Raw genomic sequence first — 20939 nt, 5'->3', positions numbered from 1 at the left:
GTAATACATGAGAATGTTTTATATTTTTAACGTTATTATTTTTTTTATTAAAGATTTGTCTGTGAGCCAGATGCAGCCATCAAAAGAGCCACATCTGGCTTACGAGCCATAGGTTCCCGAACCTCTGTTTTGGTGTTTAAGAACACTTTTCTTTATAATAATCATCACTTTTTACCTTGACAATCTCTTTGAAATAAGTATTTTCACCTATATTTTGCTGTTGAGGCACTCCTCTGTAATAAAGCCAGTAAAAGATCAAGTAAAAAACCCAAAGGCCCTGAAAAAACAAACAAACAAAAAAATTCAAAGGCCCTTGCCGGTTGGTTCACTGGATAGAGCCATCTGCCTGGCGTATGGATGTCTTGGGTTCATTTCCCAGTCAGGGCACACAAGAGAAGCAAACATCTGCTTCTCTCCCCCTCTTACTCCCCCTTCTCTCTCTCTTCCTCTCCTGCACCCAGTGGCTCAATTAGTTCCAGCATCAGCCCCAGGTGCTGAGGACAGTTCAGTTGATTTGAGCATTAGTGGCAGATGGGAGTGGCCTCTTGCATCCTGGTCCCGGAGCATGAGGGAGACTGTCTCAACATCTCCACTCCTCTCACTTAAAAAACAAAACAAAACTCAAGCCACATATTCTATCACATTGTATAGCCTCTTTCTCTTATATCTACAATCCTTAACTTTTGCGTACATCTGTGTGTTGGGGGAACGGTGTTCCGAGATGCGGGATAGTCATAAATCCCTACAGGCATCTGATAGAAATTATAGACCAGCTATCGATCCTCTCCACACACACACACATAAAAGTATACACAAATATACATATCAAATACTATATAATTTCAAGTGATTTACAAGCCCCTGAAGCCTATCTATAAATGCCTATAGGATCTGAGATAAGTAAAAAGATAAGAATGTACTAAAAATATCTGTAGATTTACCTAATGAAAACTGTGAATTAATCAATAAGTCTATCAAAACTATTCTGAACCTATTTACATTTCTAATTATACTATTAGGATTAATAAATTTCATTTTTTATTATTTGTTATTTAAGTACTGTCTTTTATTTATCTTCAAACAACTTATTTTTTAAAAAGTATATACACTTTCAAGGGGTTAAGCATAGTTCTAGAATTTTAGAATTTGTTGAATAATTTCATGTTCATGCTTTTCATATACTTCCAAATGTCAAATACATTCTCTTGTAAATTGTTGATTCAGATTAGTTTTTTTCTTTCAGTTCTCCTTGGTTTGAAAACTTAACCACCACTTTGACCATATTTATTCTGTCTAGATTTCCTTCATCTATGTTATTTTCTTCAGATTTACAATACAATTACTGATATTACATAAAGATTAGAAAAACATGTCCTACTTTGTACTTACTTTTCTGTCAGTGTTGACCACTTTTCTGATTATTTTGGCTATAACGGTTTATAATGTCAATATCTTCATAAAAGAACCCATAATTACTATAATAAATTTACTTCCTTAGATTTGAACTAATTCAACTAACTCCAATACCCACACCCTTTCCAATATACCACACTGATCGGAGAATATTAAGTATAACTATAATTTTAATCCTGGTTTTCATTACTGTACTTTCTAATATTTTCTCACACAAAAGCTTAATAACCACTTCACTGGGAGTGTTTCCACTTGAACACTCTCCCTGCAGTCAATGCCAATGAGTTCATTATTTCCTGACAGCCAAAATGATATCATTTATAAACTTAGAAATTTCAATGTTTGTTCCCTTATCTGAATATACATTGTAAAACTAGTACTAGCCCAAATCCAAAATTTATTCTGGTGAGTCCTGTCACTCAAACACTTCTACTGGTGAAACATCTGCTGCTGAGCATTTACCTTATCATTTATAGAATATCTCATATCTTCCCTATCACATGCCAGACTATCTTTTTGATAGTTTTATTGTAAAGCCTTGATAAATGCTTTTTTTTTAAAGATTTCTTTTTTAAAAAATTTTTTTTATTCATTTTAGAGAGGAGAGAGAGAGACAGAGAGGGAGAGAGAGAGGTAAGAGAGAGAGAGAGAAGAGGGGAGGACCTGGAAGCATCAACTCCCATATGTGCCTTGACCAGGCAAGCCCAGGGTTTCAAACCGGCCACCTCAGCATTTCCAGGTCAACGCTTTATCCACTGCGCCACCAGAGGTCAAGCTTGATAAATGCTTTTAAAAGTCTAAGAAAATTACATTTCATTGGCAATCCTCATACCTACATAATAAATATACCACTTCAAGAATAGTGGTGACTATTATTATTTTCTACCAGGCACCAAATACTACACTAGGTTGTTCATGCTATCTTATTTAATCTTTAAAAATTATGAAATTTAGATATTATTATTACTACTTTACATGTTTAAAAAAAGACAGGATGTTACTTTTTCCTTTCTCCCAGACGACACTGACATAAGTGTTTGTTATAAATTAGGTCTACCTGCTTTGTATCAATATCTGCTATTCCGTTCCATAGTTTCCTTCCTTTACTATGAGTCCTTAAGAGTGAGGATCATATGGGAAATAAACCTGTCCTCAAGAATAAAGCCTGATTTTATTTAAATAAATCTAGATTCTTCCTGCTTCAACAAGAATAAAACTAAGGGCTGAAAACCTTTCTAATGTCTTCCACAGGACCGAGAGTATAGTCACACATCTTATTTATTGTGGTTGTTGTTTTATTTTCATTCTGTAGGGGGATCATCTGATTCTCAGACTCTTAAGACACAATTCCAGCATTTTGAGAACTATGATAAATGAAAGGCTTTGAAGGATCTGCAATTTTATTCACATGACTCGGGATTCATAGCCTTAAAAAGAGAATATATACCCAAGTTTATGAAAATATATTCCTGATCATATTTTTATAATCCTAAATTTTGTAATTTGAAAAATTAAGACTACTGCATACCAAAGAAGAGGAAAGGAGAGAGGAAAGACTATTTGAGAGAAAGTCATGAAGAAACCAAGTAAAAACTACAACATACTTTTGTAAAGTGGGACTGAAGAAGGCCAGAAACTCCACAGCCAGCACTAACTGTGTCACTGTGGGGAGCTTAGAATAGAGTACCGAGAAGAAGAAGAATCAAGGGACACTGTTTAAGAGTCTCTGTTTGCAAATATCTATCCTTTTAATTCTAAATTTGGATATTAATTTTGCTTAACAAAACCCTTTATAAAATGTATATCCATGGAAAGTTAGAAACCTATTGGTTCTTCATATCTTTACTGTGAGTTATTATAATTAGATTGTCGAAAACTTTAGAAAACTTTTGGAAAATCTAAGTTTTAATTGGGTGTTTTGATTGAAGCTTGGAACACCTCAGAGAAAAAAAAGCCATAAAGATTTGCAGGGTCTAAGGGTAGAATGACTGAGGTGGAATGAGATACTAGACTAGACACTAAGGAAAGGCAGAGCTGTGGAAAGGAAATGAAAATAACAAAAAAAAACAAAAAAAACCCTACTTTACAATTTTGGCACAGAAAAACAAGAGGTTACGGTTCAATGATCTCAAAGTTTCCTTTCCGCTCTATAATTCTATGGGGGGTATTATGCAAAGAATGAATGTTTTACATGCCAAACCATAATATGCTATATTTTTCTTCCTAGTAGCTATACCATCCAACTATTAAAGCAAAAAGAGTTCCCTTTTCTACCTCAACAATATAAAAAAGAATAATTTATCAAAACTAGTTCCAGAGGACAAAAAAGAAATCAAAAGGAGAAATCATAGGGACGTAAATATCTTCTGAATCAAGAAGTAACACACCCTCCAATACTTTGATCAGTATTTGATAATTGAATGAAATCAGGAATCCGAAAGAGACAGATTATAGAGGTGGTTCAGAATCTGTCCCCAGGAACATTCTAAATTAAGAATCCTACTTAGCCAAACAGAAAAAGCGTTTAAGAAAGGAGAGAATATTTCCCTACCAGTCTCAAGGCATCCCCTTTCCACTGTCTAAATTCGGTCCTTTGCTCCCTTCCATTTGTCACCTACCGGCAATTGTTTTCCTTTCCACCTCTATCATCCACCCATCACGTCTGTCTCCATAGTCACTTATGCAGACCTTCTCCACAAAGTTTCCCCTTCGCCTGTCGGTTTCACTTAAATCTCTCTGCCCAAGGTTTACCCCCACCTGCTGGACTCTGCCTCCTTCCACCCACCCACCCACAGCGCTCCAGGCAGGACAGTGGATCGCGCCGGGCATCCCACTCTGCAGCAGAATAAGGGAGTCTGTGAGAACATAACTCGGAGACGTCTGTGCCTCCAAAACCCCATCCCCAGAGCGCTCCCCTTTTCCCAGGGTCGTCCTCACTCACAGCGCACAGTGTGAAAGGCACAGCGCGGTTGCTTCTCAAAAGTCTCGCCTAATTTAAGAACCCGCTCGCGACTGCCGATGTGCCAGGGTCTACTCATCCTTCTCCTTGGGCTCCGATTTTGCCCGAGTCTCAGGCTCTCCCCGCCGTCTGCCACCTCAGCCCTCTGCAGCTGTACTCAAAGCCGCGGGCGCAGCCACCCACAACTCCGCCCCGCGCTTCACACGCACGCCCACCGGACGTCTCGTGTGCTGATTGGCTGCCTAGCGAAAGCCGCCCCGCCCCTTGGCTCGAGGATCCCGGTCCCGCCTCTAGGCCCCTTCCCGCGTTGCGACGCACGCCGCTCCGGGAACGCCGCTTCGGGAACGCCGCTCAGCTGTGGTGAGCCGTCGGAGTAGGTTCTCCGGGAGAGAAACGGGAAGCGGGTGGAGGTAACGGATCTAAGGTGGTGGCTGCGGAAGGTGTAGAGCCCACGGTGCCAAGAGGCTGGCACCCCGACTGCTGGGCCAAGTGACGCGGAGTGTAGGAGCTCTTAACGGGAGAATGGGCCTGCTCCACTCCCTTCTGTGGGGATTTGGTGTGGAAACTGAGGCCCGGGGAGGAAGGGGGTGACTCGAGGCGCAAGGCCTGGTAAAGCCACAGTTGGGTCGAGAATCATGAGTAAGGAGCCCCGCGACCTCAGAGCCTCGGTCCGTGGACCTCACTGGAAGGCGACGCCTTACCTCGACCATCGTTTTCCGACCTATTTCTTAGGAAGTTCCCGGTGCCATTAGGACCCACAGGGTCAGGGCTTGTGCAGGGAGGGAGAAAAGATTCGGAGTTCGGAACTGCTCGTTTAGGACCAGTTGAAACTGCATTGCATCTGGTCTGATATTTATTTCCTCCACAGTGATCCGTGGAGGCAGCAAGCGCAGGGCCAAGAAGACCCGATTCCCAAAGAGTCAAGGCGGGAGCTTGTGCTCTGGCAACAGGTAATATAGCATTTACAATTGAGAAATAATTGTCTTTTTTTCCTGTTAAAAAGTTCATGACTGGCCCTGGCCGGTTGGCTCAGCGGTAGAGCGTCGGCCTGGCGTGCGGGGGACCCGGGTTCGATTTCCGGCCAGGGCACATAGGAGAAGCGCCCATTTGCTTCTCCACCCCTCCCCCTCCTTCCTCTCTGTCTCTCTCTTCCCCTCCCGCAGCCAAGGCTCCATTGGAGCAAAGATGGCCCGGGCGCTGGGGATGGCTCTGTGGCCTCTGCCTCAGGCGCTAGAGTGGCTCTGGTCGCAACATGGCGACGCCCAGGATGGGCAGAGCGTCGCCCCCTGGTGGGCAGAGCATCACCCCTGGTGGGCGTGCCGGGTGGATCCCGGTCGGGCGCATGCGGGAGTCTGTCTGACTGTCTCTCCCCGTTTCCAGATTCAGAAAAATACAAAAAAAAAAAAAGTTCATGACTTTAATAATGGTAAAGATGAGAGAAGTGTTTTATGAGAGGAAAAGCACCCCCCCAAAAGGTTACTTAGGTAATCAAACTCTACTCCAGGGGTCCCCAAACTTTTTTACACAGGGGGCCAGTTCACTGTCCCTCAGACCGTTGGAGGGCCGGACTATAAGAAAAAACTGAACAAATCCCTATGCACACTGCACATATCTTATTTTAAAGTAAAAAAACAAAACGGGAACAAATACAATATTTAAAATGAAGAACAAGTAAATTTAAATCAACAAACTGACCAGTATTTCAGTGGGAACTATGCTCCTCTCACTGACCACCAATGAAAGAGGTACCCTTCCAGAAGTGCGGCGGGGACCGGATAAATGGCCTCAGGGGGCCGCATGTGGCCCGCAGGCTGTAGTTTGGGGACCGCTGCTCTACTCCCTGACTTAACTGATACCTTAGTCAATTCATTGTTCCAGGCAGGTGGATGAATGTGCCACTCACAATCAGCTTTTCTAGACTCGACTCATTAAAGGTGTGCTGAACATTTTTTGTGTGGTCAAGTCAAACACAGAATCTTTGAGTTTGAACTTCATACTTTACACTGTGCAAACCAAAGTTAGGTATGCCTGTTAAAATGGGGGGTGGATCATAGTTATTACACCTTACAGCTGTTGAGAAAATTAAGTGAGTTAATACATGAAAGCACTTAAAACTCATAATAAAAGCTCTCCAGTCTGACCTGTGGTGGCACAGTGGATAAAGCGTCAACCTGGAAATGCTGAGGTCGCCGGTTCGAAACCCTGGGCTTGCCTGGTCAAGGCACATATGGGAGTTGATGCTTCCAGCTCCTCCCCCCTTCTCTCTCTGTCTCTCCTCTCTCTCTCTCTCTGTCTCTCCCTCTCCTCTCTAAAATGAATAAAAAAATAAATAAAAAAAAAAAACATTAAAAAAAAAAAAAGCTCTCCAAATAGTTATTATTGAGGCTTAACTCGACTATTATGCAGCATTTTAGGACCATCCTTGCTGACTGCCTGCTCTTCTAAATCTTGAATTAGTCTAGGAATTAAACTAATTCAGGAAAACCTATTCTCTGACGTTATGGTCTGTATTATCATCTGTGTCATTTATTTGGCACTTAATATTTTATATAATTATTTTATTTTACATATATGTATTCATGTATATGTATATGTTGTGTATACTTTTCCTTTCCAATCAGAACATTAGCAGGACATCTGTCCTATATAAAAAAGTCTTTGTGATCCTTACATCTAACAATGCCGTCCCACACACATTGGGTGATGATAATATTTCAGTGATGTTTTATTATATTAGCCAGAGGGCAAGAATAGTGTTTTCAGCCTATTTTACTTAAAAAGGTTTATGACCATGCCTGGCCTGTGGTGGCGCAGTGAATAGAGCATTGGCCTGGAATGCTGAGGTCGCCGGTTCGAAATCCTAGGCTTGCCTGGTCAAAGCATGTACCACAAGTAAGCAATGAACAACTAAAGTGAAACACCTATGAGCCGATACTTCTTGCCACACACACCTTCCTTTTTTTGTAAAATTAATACATAAAATATGTTTAAAAAAATTAAAAAGGCTTCTGACCAGAAATGTGAGGTTTCCATCTTGTAACAAAGAGAAAAGCAAGGGGGTTGCCGGTGGCACAGTGGATGGAACATTGGCCTGAGATAATGAAGACAGATTCAAAACCCCGAGGTCACTGGCTTGAGCGCAGGCTCACCAGCTTTGAGCATGGGGCGCCAGCTTGAGCGTGGGATCATAGAAATGACCCTATGGTCACTGGCTTGAGCCCATAGGTTACTGGTTTGAGCAAGGGGTCACTGGCTCAGCTGGAGCCCCCTCCCCCAAGGCATAGGAGAAAGCAATCATTGAATAACAAAAGTGCCACAACTATGAGTTGATGCTTCTTCTCTCTCCCTCCAGTCTTTCTGTCCCTGTCTGTTTTCCAACCGTCTCTCTCACAACATCAACAAAAAAAAAGAAAAGCAAGGGTCAAGAAGTTGAGTTTTGGAATGCCCCAAGTTTGTGCATTTATTTGTTATTTCACCGTATGTTCATTAAGTACCTACCATATGCCAGGCACTAGTCTAGCCTCTGGGAATACAGCAATGAACCAGAGAGAAGAAGGCAGCTGTCAGGGTCGTCTGAGTTTTGCTCTTAGGAAGTTTACCTTCTAGTGTGAATTTTCTCCAAATATATATTAAAATAAAATGTATTGAACTAGCCTAGGAATGAAAAAAATAGATTAAAGAATTAAATAGAGTCCAAATATATACCCAAGTGGAATTTCAGATTTCTTCTGTTATATTATTCATGACTAATTACCTCAGGAATTCATGACAGCTATGTTCATTTGTTCTTTTTTCACCAATCGATAACCTCATCTAACTCAAAAAATTTAGTTATATTTCTATCTTAAACCATTCACAAAAATAACTTACATGTGTATTGAAGATATAAATAAAGATAAAAGTTAAATGAAGATATAAGTACAACAAAACCATAAAAACACTAGTATATTTAACTCTTAGGGTAGAGAGAACCTTTTCTAAACATGACATCAATGTTGCAGAAGCCATAGAGGAAAAGATTGTTATACTTGACTACATAAAAATTGTAAAACTATGATGACTCCAACTTCAAGGAAAATTCATACTGTAAAATACTAGCATGAGAGCATAAAGACATGTACATTGATATTCATTGCAGCATTGGTTATAATAGCGTACACTCTGAATGACTTCCAATAAAGGGAATATTTAAATATGTTGGTAGTTCCCCTCTTTATTCATGGAGGATACGCTTGAAGACCCCCAGTAGATCTCTGCAACCATACATAGTACTGAACCTTATATATACCATGCTTTATTCCTATGTATGCATGCTTAGGATAAAGTTTTTAACAGCCACAGTATGAGATTAACAACAATGACTAATAATAAAATAAAACAATTATAACAACTAGTAAAAGTTATGTGGTCTCTCTTACAAAATATCTTATTGTACTGTAATCATCTTGTTATCTACAGGAAGCACATTACAACTTCTCTTTGACATAGCTGAATTGCCAGCATCACTACTCCTTCACTTGGGGGCCATTATTTTAGTAAAGTGAGGGTTACCTTAAAAGAAGCACTGTTATACAGGGACAGGTGATCTCACCATTGAGAAGACTACTAAGTGGCTAATGGGCAGGAAGCATGTGGAGACACTGGACAAATGGATGATTCACATCCAAGGCAGAAAGGAGCGGGACAGTGTGAGATTTTATCACGCCACTCAGAATGGCATGCAACTTAAAAATTATCAATTGTTTATTTCTGGAATTTTCCATTTAATCCTTTTGGGTCTATGTTAACTGGGGGTAACTGAAACTGTGGAAAGTGAAAGTGAATAAAGGGACTGCTGTATTTTGATTCACCCTTACAGAGGAAACAGAATAATGCTGCCTTTGGAAAGATGAGATAATTATATCCACAATCTTGGAAAGTAGTTTGTCTGCTGTGTGCTGGGAGTTGTGCTGGACTTTCTTTAAAATATTTCCTGCCCTGGCTGGTTGGCTCAGTGGTAGAGCGTCAGCCCGCATGTGAATGTCCCAGGTTCCATTCCTGGTCAGGGCTCATAGGAGAAGCGCCCATTTGCTTCTCCACTCCTCTCCCTCCCTCTCTTCTCCTCCCTCTCTCCCCCTTCCTCTCTCCCTCTCCTGCAGCCATGACTTGATTGGAGCAACTTGACCCTGGGAGCTGAGGATGGCTCCATGGTCTTGCCTCAGACGCTAAGAAGAGTTTGGTTGATAAACTGAGCAGTGCCCCAGATGGGCAGAGCATTGCCCCCTAGTGTGCTTGCCAGGTGGATCCCTGTCAGGGCACATGCAGGAGTCTCTCCCTCCTCTCCTCTTACTGAATAGAAAATATATATATATTTCCTGAAATTTTGAGTTTTTTAAAATTATATTTTGTATAATAAAGGATGATTTGAGATGCCTATATTATGTCCAACTCTTCAATAGAAAGAATGGACAGTTATGGAAAATAATAGCTAAGAAAATGGGTTAGAAGTAGGTAATTTGTGGTGTGTTTTATATTCTTTACTATTTCACATTGGGGTCAATATTACAAACATTGTAATTAAAACCACAGACTTTGGAGTCAGACTGATCTGGATTTGAATACATGTTGGGGGAACCATGACAAGTTTCTTAAGTTCTTCAAGCTTTATTTTTCTTATCTGTAAAATGGAGATGATTACGGCACTGTAGTCCTGTTGTAAAAATTAAATAAGGTATGCATATAAATGCCCTTATCACAGTGCTTAGTTCATAGTAAACAATATATGTTAGCTTCTGTTAATTATAAGTTAAGATTATACATTTTTAATGATATCTTTGAGCTTTGAATGCTTTAAATTAAATTAATTTTTATAAAGAAAAGTTTTAGGAACAAATTCTATTGAAATGTGAATTTAAAAATTTTAAGATAATTTCATTTATTCATAAACAAGCTTATTTATTTATTTATTTTGACAGACAGGGATAGATAGGGACAACAGACAGGAAGAGAGAGAGATGAGAAGCATCAGTTCTTCATTACAGCATCTTAGTTGTTCATTGATTGCTTTCTCATATGTGCCTTCACCGGGGCTACAGCAATACGAGTGACCCCTTGCTTAAGTCAGCAACTTTGGGCTTAAGCCAGTGACCGTGGGGTCATGTTTATGATCCCAAGCTCAAACTGATGAGCCCACGTTCAAGCCAGTGACCTCGGGGTTTCGAACCTGGGTCCTCCATGTCCCAGTCCAACGCCCTGTCCACTATGCCACTGCCTGGTCAGGCTAAATAAGCTTTGATTATCTTATAGTTGCATAACCTTTCTGGGTTGTGCGTTGGGAATCCCCAAGACCAACTTCAAGTTCAGTGATTTGCTAGGAGGACTCAGAGTTCTCAGGATATAGTCATATTCATGACTGTTACAGTGATGAAAAGATACAAAGCAAAATCAGCAAAAGAAAAAAGGCCCATGGGGCAACTCAACAGGTGCAAACTTTCAAAAGTCCTGTCCCAGTACAATCATATAGGACATTCATAATTTCTCCTTCAATGAGTTGTGACAACATATTGAAGTGTTGTCTATCAGGGAAGCTCACTGGAGACTCAGTGACCAGAGTCTTTATTGGAGGATTGTCATATAGGCATTCTGTGCTACCATGTACCAGAATTCTAAACTTCAGGAAAGAAAGCAGGCATTCAGAACAAATTACATTGTTTATGCACAGTGAGGCAGTCTTATTAGGGAATGGTAAAAACCTGAAACCCAAGTTTCTAGACACCAGCCCGAGGGCTAGCCTTTTAAGGAGACGTTTGGAAATAGTCTCAGACATATGTTAGCTCTTTTATACATATGTGGTTTTCTTTCATGGTAAAGGAAAATTAATTTCTATCGTAGGACTGTTGTGCAGATTAGAAAGAGTGAATGTGAAGTCTCAGGCACAGTAAGTGTTAGTGTGTACATAATATACAAAACCTGTAGTTGTTACAGTAATGTATAGGTGTCTCTAGCTCTTGTAGAGGTATACTAGTTAGAAAAACCAGAGTTTTCTATATGGGAGAAATGAAAGGAAACAAAAATAAAAAACCATACCCTTCACTTCTCAAACAAAGCAAGCAAAGTTAAGTTTTTATTTATATTGAGACTTTTTTAAACATTTAGGGAGTTACTGTTTTACAGTATGATATTTGATCTTTATTTTCCTCATTCTGTTAAAATATAGGTGATATGAGAAATGAAGCCAAGAGGTACAGACCCAAGGATCTTATCTCTAGCTGCTGAAGTTGCAAAAAGTCCTGAACAGAATGTCCCTATCATACTGTTGAAGTTAAAAGGTAAGAAATTTATTTTTGTGACTGGCTAACACTGTTTAAATAAAACAATTTCATCATGGGTACAATTTTAGCATTTATTTCTAATTTGTTCAGAGAAAACATCATGATTAAGCAGTGGTTTTTTTTCCTTTTAATGTATTTTTATTCAACCTATAAAAATAGATAGTTCTTGGATTTTTAAAATAAAAGTAAGTGTATCTCATTTTCTTTTTCCCTAGAAATAATAAACAACACACCTTTAGGAAGCTCAGAGTTGAAGAAAGTCAAACAAGATATATATTGTTATGACCTCATTAGATATTGCCTATTGGTGCTCAGTCAAGAATGTTCTCGAATCCAGGGCGGTTGGACTACCATTTCTCAGCTTGCTCAGATATTAAGGTAAAATGAATCCATAAATCGCCTTGTTCTTAAGGGATATATTGGTAGATTCTTTTTTCAACATTTGCTTCTTTTTATTCATCTAACAAGTATCAGCAACCTCTTGAGATAGGTTATGGTTGTACTTTTCTTTCACACTGTATGTTGGTTTTTTATAACTATATATTTGGGAATGTTTTACTGTCTAAAATTTGGCTTCATAAGCTCTGTGAAGATTATGATCACGTCTTTTCTCTCACCATTGAATTCCAAGTGCCAGTAGACTTGATTGACTAAAGAATATAGGAAGAAATGAAGATACTAAGACACTGGCTCTATACTGGAAAAACTTCAAGTGAAGATGTGATCACAGTCATGTGAATTTATTGTACAGGGCAGAATAAAATAGGTGCTAAAATGAAAGGCATAAGCAAAGTAGTATAGGAGAACAGATAGAGAAAATAATTTGTTTCACTTTGTATTGATTTACCTATCTCATCTGTGTATTTCATTTGGTAATCCAAATTCTATCAATAAAATTTAGAGGCAGCATTTACTGATCTACTGCCCTGCTAGAAATTAAGAGAAAAGAAGTAAAAAAATTAAAAAAAAATTTTAAGGAGTCAGTAAAATAAACCAGATGTTCTCGGTGACTAAGCCACTTCCTAATTAAGTAACTGAAAGTGTGTATTACTAAATGGATCTTGAAAACAGTTTACTCCTAATTGGTTACTAGATGACAGCCAGATTCAAGGTATACTGTTGGGAAAAGTTAGAAATATACATAATATTTTATACTTTGATTTTCAAGATTATTTTCTTAAGTAAATAAAGCCTTATGTCTTTATTCTGATAAGATATGTAAGCTCATGAAAATATTGGTTGATGTGGGCTCTCTTGAGTGGAATCCAATGTTTGTGAATATACAAAAAACATGTCATTTATTAACATTCTCAAAGTAAGTACTCTTAATTCACTTTAGAAACCAAACAGAAAAACTGATGCGTATGAGCCTTAGTCCATTAATTTTAGGAATTGCTGTGCAGAAACAAAAACAAAACATGATACATTGAGCATTAGCCAGTTAAAGTTTTAGCATGCTCAGTATGTAATTACTAGTGCTCATCAGTGTCTGCACATTTTGTGTAAGTCTCAGATAGCCTTACTTACTCATTAAGAGTACACATTTTAAGACCATTCTTGGGCTTCCCCCTCTGATGTAAGGAATATGCACTCAGATATTTTGCAGATTTTAGGAAAGTAGATCTATTAAAAAGTAGAATTGGTATAAAGTTAGAGTGTTTGATTTTCTAATCTGTCCCTTTCAGACTAATCTCACCCGTTATTTTTCAGCTATTTGATGGCTAAACTGTATCAGTTAGAACAAATGATATGGTTTAGATTCTGAAAGGTATCCTATGGTTTTTTAAATGCTTGTAGCCCATTCACTGAAAACAGCCTCACTTCTCTTCGAGTCAGACGTGTTTTATTTCCTGAAGGGTTGACATGTAGGTTTTCAGGACATAGGAGTCTTGGCTCTAAATATAGGCAAAACCCATATGAGTATGACTTTTCGAAAAAATTGTTACATAGTTTTACAGCAAAAGTTCTTGGTTGGTTTGACAGTCAAAGGAAGATACTACAAATTTTAAGGCACAGTGTCTTTATAAAAGCTTTAGTAATCAGTTGAAATTTATAATTAACACAACCTGAGTCACAAACTTATCCTCTTACTTCAGCCATTGCTGTGTGGGCTTAGAACCAGGAGAAGATGCAGAGGAGTTTTACAATGAATTACTTCCATCAGCTGCAGAAAATTTTCTGGTTTTGGGGAGGCAATTGCAAACATGTTTCATCAATGCAGCTAAGGTAAATGTTCCACGTTATTTTTCAGATGTGCAATATTTGACTGAAGGTACAATTAGAGTAATCAATTTTTATTTATTTATTTTTTTTCCTGTATTTTTCTGAAGCCGGAAACGGGGAGAGACAGTCAGACAGACTCCGGCATGCGCCCGACCGGGATCCACCCGGCACGCCCACCAAGGGGCGAAGCTCTGCCCACCAGGGGGCGATGCTCTGCCCCTCCGGGTCTTCGCTTTGTTGCGACCAGAGCCACTCTAGCGCCTAGGGCAGAGGCTGAGGAGCCATCCCCAGCGCCCGGGCCATCTTTGCTCCAATGGAGCCTCGGCTGCGGGAGGGGAAGAGAGAGACAGAGAGGAAGGAGAGGGGGAGGGGGTGGAGAAGCAAATGGGCGCTTCTCCTGTGTGCCCTGGCCGGGAATTGAACCCGGGACCCCTGCATGCCAGGCCGATGCTCTACCACTGACCCAACCGGCCAGGGCCTAGAGTAATCAATTTTTAAAGTTACAACAACAAAAAATGTCTACATTTAAAATTTGTAAAGTGCTGGCTGAAGCGGACTGTATGATTTTTTAAGAATCTGCCTTACTACTGAACTTTGAGCTGCACCTGTAGACATTTCCTAGCATTTTCTTTCTACTTAATAGTAGAGGAAAGTTGTTCTCTAGGCCCAGGCTTTTCTCAGTAATTCCAGTGGTGAAGCAAAATAAAAGTGAACTTTCTATTTGATCTTTCAAATCTTCTCTAGTCAAAATCCAAGTATTTTCTGGGTGAAATGTACGAGATGCTCTATGTATTCTTTTTCTGACCCATAGAATTAAGAATTTTAATTAATTTAGAAGTATGGTATATTGCTTACTTTCAAGATATTTGACAACTTTCTTGTTTTCTTGTTAATTGTTTCTTATTTAATTCTGTCAGGTCAGATAACACAAAGGATCATTTAAATCTTTTGAAATGTTCTCAGACCTGTTTTATGGCCTTCCATATCTTGGCGAATATTACATAACAAGCAGTCCTTGCTTTTTTATAAAAAGGCCCTGGCTGGTTGGCGTAGTTCTCAAGCATTGGCTTTGCATGTGGATCTCCCAAGTTCTATTCTCAGTCAGGGCACACAGGAGAAGTGCCCATCTGCTTCTCCACCCTTCTCCCTCTCGCCTCTTTCTCTGTCTCTCTTTCTCCCTCCTTCCCTCCTCCCCACCCCCTCACTTCTTCCTTCTCTGCCTCCCTCTCTCCCTCCTCCCTTGCTGCAGCCATGGCTTGATTGGAGTGAGTTGGCCCTGGGGGCTGAGGATATCTTCATGGCCTTTGCCTCAGGTGCTAAGAAGAGCTCGGTTACTGAGCAACAGAGCAGTGCCCCAAATGGGCAGAGCATCGCCCCCTAGTGTGCTTGCCAGGTGGATCCTGGTTGGGGTGCATGCAGAAATCTGTCACTCTGCCTCCCATCCTCTCACTTAAAAGTTTTTTTTATTGGGGTGACATGGGTTTAATAGGGTCATATAGGTTTCAAGTATACGTTTCTATGATACATGATCTGTATATTGCATTATGTGCCCACCACCCAAAATCAAAACATCTTCCATCACTGTATATTTGACCGCCTTTACCCCCTCCCCTCTGCTAACCACCATACTGTTGTTGGTGTTTATGACTTTCAGTTTTATATCCCACATGTGGGTGAAGTCATATAGTTCTTAGGTTATTAGTTAGACTTATTTCACCTAACAAGCTTTGCACAGTGCTATCTTAACTGAAATTCAATGTATCAGAGCCATGTAAAGGTTTTGATAGGCTCACGTTCATTTAATACGGTACCATGCAAAAGCAAGGATTGCCTGTATACTTGAATGTGAATTCCACAGTTGTGTGCGTAATGTTTTATGAATGTGTTTGGTCCAAGTTCAGAGGTAATGGATGGAAGGCCGCAAGGGGCTGGGAGCTGGGAGCTGGAAAAAGATGCATGGAGTTTTAGGCAGATAGGACATGCTTTGTTGGCAGCAGCACCGGACGCAGTATGGCGGCGGCAACAGCAGCAGCAGACAGGCACAGCTGACACTGCACTCAGGTGTTTTGTGATAATCAGATAATAGTGGCACTTAGCCAAAAACCATGTTCTTGATTACATAAGGTGCTTACATTAAGACAGTGCTCAAGGTCCTGTGTCTTTGGTTACATCAGGTTATGGCTACACAGCCGAAAAACAGGTGAGCAAACCTAACTTGAACCTATTTTCCTAACAGAATGTCAATTAGATCAATTTGGTTGTGGAATGTATAAGGAATCATAAGTCTGTAAGGCTGAAACTCCTTTATGTTGGAAGAGTTCTTGGCTGTATGTACATTTGGGTCTACTGCTACATCAGAAATTGAGCACATTCACAACTTATGTGAATTATGAAGAGAAATAAAAGTCCCCATGGGATACTGTTTTATTTGAGATGCTTTGAGAATATAAAGAATAGACATTATCTTGCACTTGAAAAACTCCCAGGCTGTTGCTTGTAGAAAACCTAAGACAAATGTATTATTAATTAAAAATGAAAAGTTGTATGCATGAAATTTAATGAGAAATACAACAATATGGACAACATAGTGGTTTAAATGTAAAACTCATTGGCAGGGAATTTGACTTAGTGGTAGAGTATATGCTTTCTATGTACTAGGTCACAAATACCACTTGTTGAATCTCCACTGGCACTTTTGAGAGATGCTAGCACTAAATCAATATTTGCTAGATTTAATTTAATTCACATTAATTAAAGTGGCGTGAACTATGGAAATTTTGTTGTATTCTATTTCTTTTTCTGGTTGTGCTGCCACAGACTAGCTCTGTCACTTGATTCACTGTATCTCAGTTTCTCCATTGTAAAGTGTTTTCTGTCTTTTGAATAGCTTAGGCCAGTATGAAAAATTTATGTCTTCTTCAAAGCACTTTAATATTCACCTTTTCAGGGTAGTAGTAATTATAGTCTTGTCATTTATATAGTTCTTTACTACTTTGCATTATACTTTCATATTCTTTATTATGATGTTTGTATAGATTTAAAAAATTCCCCAATACTTATTAATTAAAGGACTTACAGATGTTAATTAAAAACAAACCTACAAAATCACTAAAGATCAAATCAAAAACATCAATGTGATGGACGATGTTTTGCTGAAACTAAATTGCTGATGTCCGTGCTCGCTTCAGCAGCACATATACTAAATTGCTGATGTTGAATTAAGTCAGATTTAGTAAACCTACTATTTGCATGTTTTATGCTAAAAAATAAGCCTAATAGATGTTGATATAACTTAGCTTTTCACTGCACATTTTTATAGATTTAAGAATAATTGTCTCAAATGGTCCTGCTTTTAATTATGGAAAAAGATGGTGTGTTTAAAGCTTATTTTAATACTAAAGTGTTAGATATTTTAAAAATACATATAATATATGAGAGAGAAAAAATTGTTTAGTACATATATTAAAGGGAATAAATCAGATGTAGACAAAGAGGGCCACTTAACCACAGGGCAAAATTAAAGAGGGATAAAAATGAGATACTAAGAAAACTGAATCTACCTAGATGTTTCCCACATTTTTTTAAAATTAGCATATACAAAGAATATCACATGGCAGGACATACACAGGACGTTCTGGCCTCATATGTATATATTATATAAGGGTATTATATAAGAATATATATAATATGTATATGATACATTGGAAGGGAAAAACACCTATGGGAGAATTTTGAAGTGATTTGAAGGTAAATTGTGTTAACCATTCCAGAAGCCATAAATTTATAAGTGATATTATCTAATGAGTTTTTAAGAAAATGAGAAGTCTAGGAGCCTAGCACTATTCTTTGAGATTGACAACAGTGAGGATTACTTGCTGTGTGTGTTGGTGAAACTGGCAAAGGCTGTTTATTGGATTAGAGAATTCTTGATATAATGTGACGTTTCCTTTTTTTATCTTATATTTAAGTTAGCACCTATCTAACCCTTTGCTAGAAAAACAGGAAGAACATATGTTCGTTATTATAAAGAATAATCATAGCTATCATAATGTTCTTGCTGGTATCATTATTTTAGTGCTGCAGTACAAACATTCACGATGTGAAAAAGATTAGTAGCTTTCATACAAGTTTCTGCTAAAATTACATGGTCAGTAAATGACAGAATTGTGAATGAATGGAATCTTATTTCTCATAGTGACACATACTCTAATCTAGAATAATTTCACCCTACCTTCCAGAAAAGAAGAAGTAGGGAAAATTGTCATTTATTTATTGAATAAATGTTGATTGAACATTTACAACGTGTCAATCACTTTTAGACACTGAGTGTGTAGTGGAGAGCTAAGTAACATGGTCTCTGCCCTCAGGGAATGAGAGTAGACGCTGCAACTGCAATGCACTATTAATAAGGCTTTACATGCTGACACTTACATTTGCATATTGTAGTGATTTTCAACCTTGGGTGTAGAGTAACTGATAACATCCACCTAACTGTAAAAATACAGATGTCCAGACTTTAACTTTGGAGATTCAGATTCAGTAAGTTTGCACCAAAGACTGTGTATGGAATATTTTCAAAACTTCACAGGCCTGACCTGTAATGGTGCAGTGGATAGAGCTCTGACCTGGAATGCTGAGGTCACTGGTTCAGAACCCTGGGCTTGCCTGGTCAAGGCACATACAACAAGCAACCAATGAACAACGAGAGTGAAGCAACTATTGATATTTCTCTTCCCCAACTCCTGTAAAATCAGTACATAAAATCTTTTTAAAAATTAATAAATGAAAAGCTCCACAGGTGATTCTTTTGCATAGCTAGAGTTGAAAAATCCTAGTATAACCACTGGGAAATTTTTATACTACTTTCATTGTCTAATTTGACCTCTGGGTAACAATCATTTCTAATAAGTAGAATAGGTATTACTAGCATTTAAGCACAAGTTTCATAAATTAAGAAAGTAAAGGCTTCAAGATCATGTACCTCATAATTAGCTGATAGATCCAGAAACCAGGCCTTCTAACTCAATGAGAAAACTCTCTTTCTATTTCTCTCTCTTTTTCTCTCTTTGATAAAGCAATTACAAAAACAGTAAATTGGTTTTTTGTGTGTGCTTGTGTTAAGGGTGAAGAAAAAAAAGAATTACTACACTTTTTCCAAATTGTGACTGATTCTCTCTTCTGGCTAGTGGGAGGCCATGTTCAACTTATCCAAAATGGTAAGAGAAAAGATATTTAATGTGACTGATAGTCATTGTAAAGTCATCTGCTAATAGTTTGATTTTTTTTTTCTAAAAATACATACCTCATCAGCTCTACACATATTTATAGTTAAATGAAAACATGTTGAAGTAACCTCATGTACAAGAAAATAACAGTCCATTTGTACATTACAGTTTTAAATAGCCAACAATGACAATGTGAATATTATATTAAGGGGAAAATTGCTAAAATATAGCTTTCTCCTTTTTCTATTAAGCAAGTCCAAGATAAAAATTGATAATGTTAATAATTTAGGGAGAAAAGTTTTGTTTTTAATTTTTGTGAAAGTTTTGTTTTTTAATTTTTATTTTTCCCAACAATATAACACCCCCCACACACACATACTGCAACGTGCAAAGTTTCTTTCCATCCCCATTTTCTTCCCTTTGCCTTCCCTTCTCCTTGCACCCCTCTTTCCCTCTGGCTATTGCTACTATATTGTCTGTATATATGATTTTGACTAATGTCTTCAACTTTGATCCTGTCACCTCTTCCCCTTTCCCTCTGACAACTGTGCATCTCTTCTCTGTGACCCTACCTCTTTTTCTATTTTGTAGCTTTCATTAGATTACATGTTAGTGAGATCACATGTTATTTGTCTTTCTCTGCCTGCTTATTTCACTTAGCATAATAATCTCCAGGTCCATCCATGTTGTCACAAAAGGTAAGATTTCCTTCTTTTTTACAGCTTCATAATATTCCATGATATAAATGTACCACAGCCTTTTTATCCACTTGTTTACTGATGGACACTTGGGCTGTTTCCAGATCTTGGCTATTGCAAGCAACACTACAGTGAACACGGAGTGGATATCTTCTTTTGAATTAGTGCTTTGGGATTCTTAGGATATCTTCCTAGAATTAGGATAGCTGAGTCATGAGGCAGTTTTATTTTTAGTTTTTTAGAAAACTCCATATTGTTTTTCACAGTGGCTGTATGAGTCTGCAATCCCACCAGCTGTGCAGGAGGGCTCCCTTTTTTCCACACCCTCTCCATTGCTTGTTTGTTGACTTGTTAATGAGAGCTATTCCAGCAGGTATGAGGTGATATCTCATTGTGGGTTTTTGGGGTGTTTTTGGTTCTTTTTTTTTCCTTTAAGTGAAAAGTGGGGAGGCAGAGAGACAAACTCCTGCATGTGCCTGACCAGGATCCACCCGGCATGCCCACTAGGGGACCATGCTTTGCCAATCTGGGCCCTTGTTCCATTGCAAATAGAGCCACTGAAGCCATTCTAACGCCTGAGGCTGAGGCCATGGAGCCTTCCTCAGAGCCTGGGCCAACTTTACTCCAACGAATCTTGGCTGCGGGAGGGGAAGAGAGAGAGAGAAAGGAGAGGTGAAGGGTGGAGAAGCAGATGGGTGCTTCTCCTGTGTGCCCTGGCTGGGACTTCCACACGCAGGGCAGACGCTGTACTGCTGAGCCAACCAGCCAGGGCCTCTTGTGGTTTTAATTTGCATTTCCCTGATTACTAGTGACATTGAGCATTTTTTCATATGCCTATTGGCCATCTGTATGTCCTCTTTAGAGGAGTTCTAATCAAGTCTTTGCCCATTTTTTAATTGGATTGTTTGTCTTCTGGTGTTGAGTTTTATAAGTTCCTTAAGAATTTTGGTTATTAATTCCTTATATGTATTGGTGACTATGTTCTCCCATAGAGTGCGTTGTCCTTTTCTTTTGCTAATGGTATCTTGCTGTACAAAAGTTTTTTATTTTGATAAAAGTCCCATTTGTTTATTTTTTCTTTTATTTCATTTACCCAAGGAGATATATTGGC

At 38.8% G+C, this 20939-nt stretch overlaps 2 protein-coding genes across 6 annotated transcripts in view; one reads left to right on the top strand and one right to left on the bottom strand.

The window, feature by feature from the left end:
* EAF2 (ELL associated factor 2) overlaps nt 1-4541 on the bottom strand; it is a 40524-nt gene extending 35983 nt beyond the window's left edge. Inside the window, exon 1 of the mRNA XM_066347281.1 lies at nt 4355-4541. Coding sequence (XP_066203378.1) covers nt 4355-4451 — 97 coding nt within the window. The 5' untranslated portion in view covers nt 4452-4541. The remainder of the gene's footprint in view (nt 1-4354) is intronic.
* A 101-nt stretch (nt 4542-4642) lies between these two features.
* The window catches only part of IQCB1 (IQ motif containing B1), a 70019-nt gene continuing 53722 nt past the window's right edge, over nt 4643-20939 (top strand). For 2 of the 5 annotated variants that reach the window (XM_066346949.1, XM_066346945.1), the window contains exons 1-6: nt 4643-4732; nt 5241-5322; nt 11568-11679; nt 11898-12060; nt 13779-13908; nt 19028-19121. In XM_066346949.1, coding sequence (XP_066203046.1) covers nt 11580-11679; nt 11898-12060; nt 13779-13908; nt 19028-19121 — 487 coding nt within the window. In that variant the 5' untranslated portion in view covers nt 4643-4732; nt 5241-5322; nt 11568-11579. The other 3 variants (XM_066346947.1, XM_066346946.1, XM_066346950.1) reach the window with 3 other exon arrangements.

The sequence above is a fragment of the Saccopteryx leptura genome, chromosome 8 (assembly GCF_036850995.1).
Source record: "Saccopteryx leptura isolate mSacLep1 chromosome 8, mSacLep1_pri_phased_curated, whole genome shotgun sequence".
NCBI lineage: Eukaryota > Metazoa > Chordata > Mammalia > Chiroptera > Emballonuridae > Saccopteryx > Saccopteryx leptura.
This window is presented reverse-complemented; position numbering and strand designations above follow the sequence as displayed.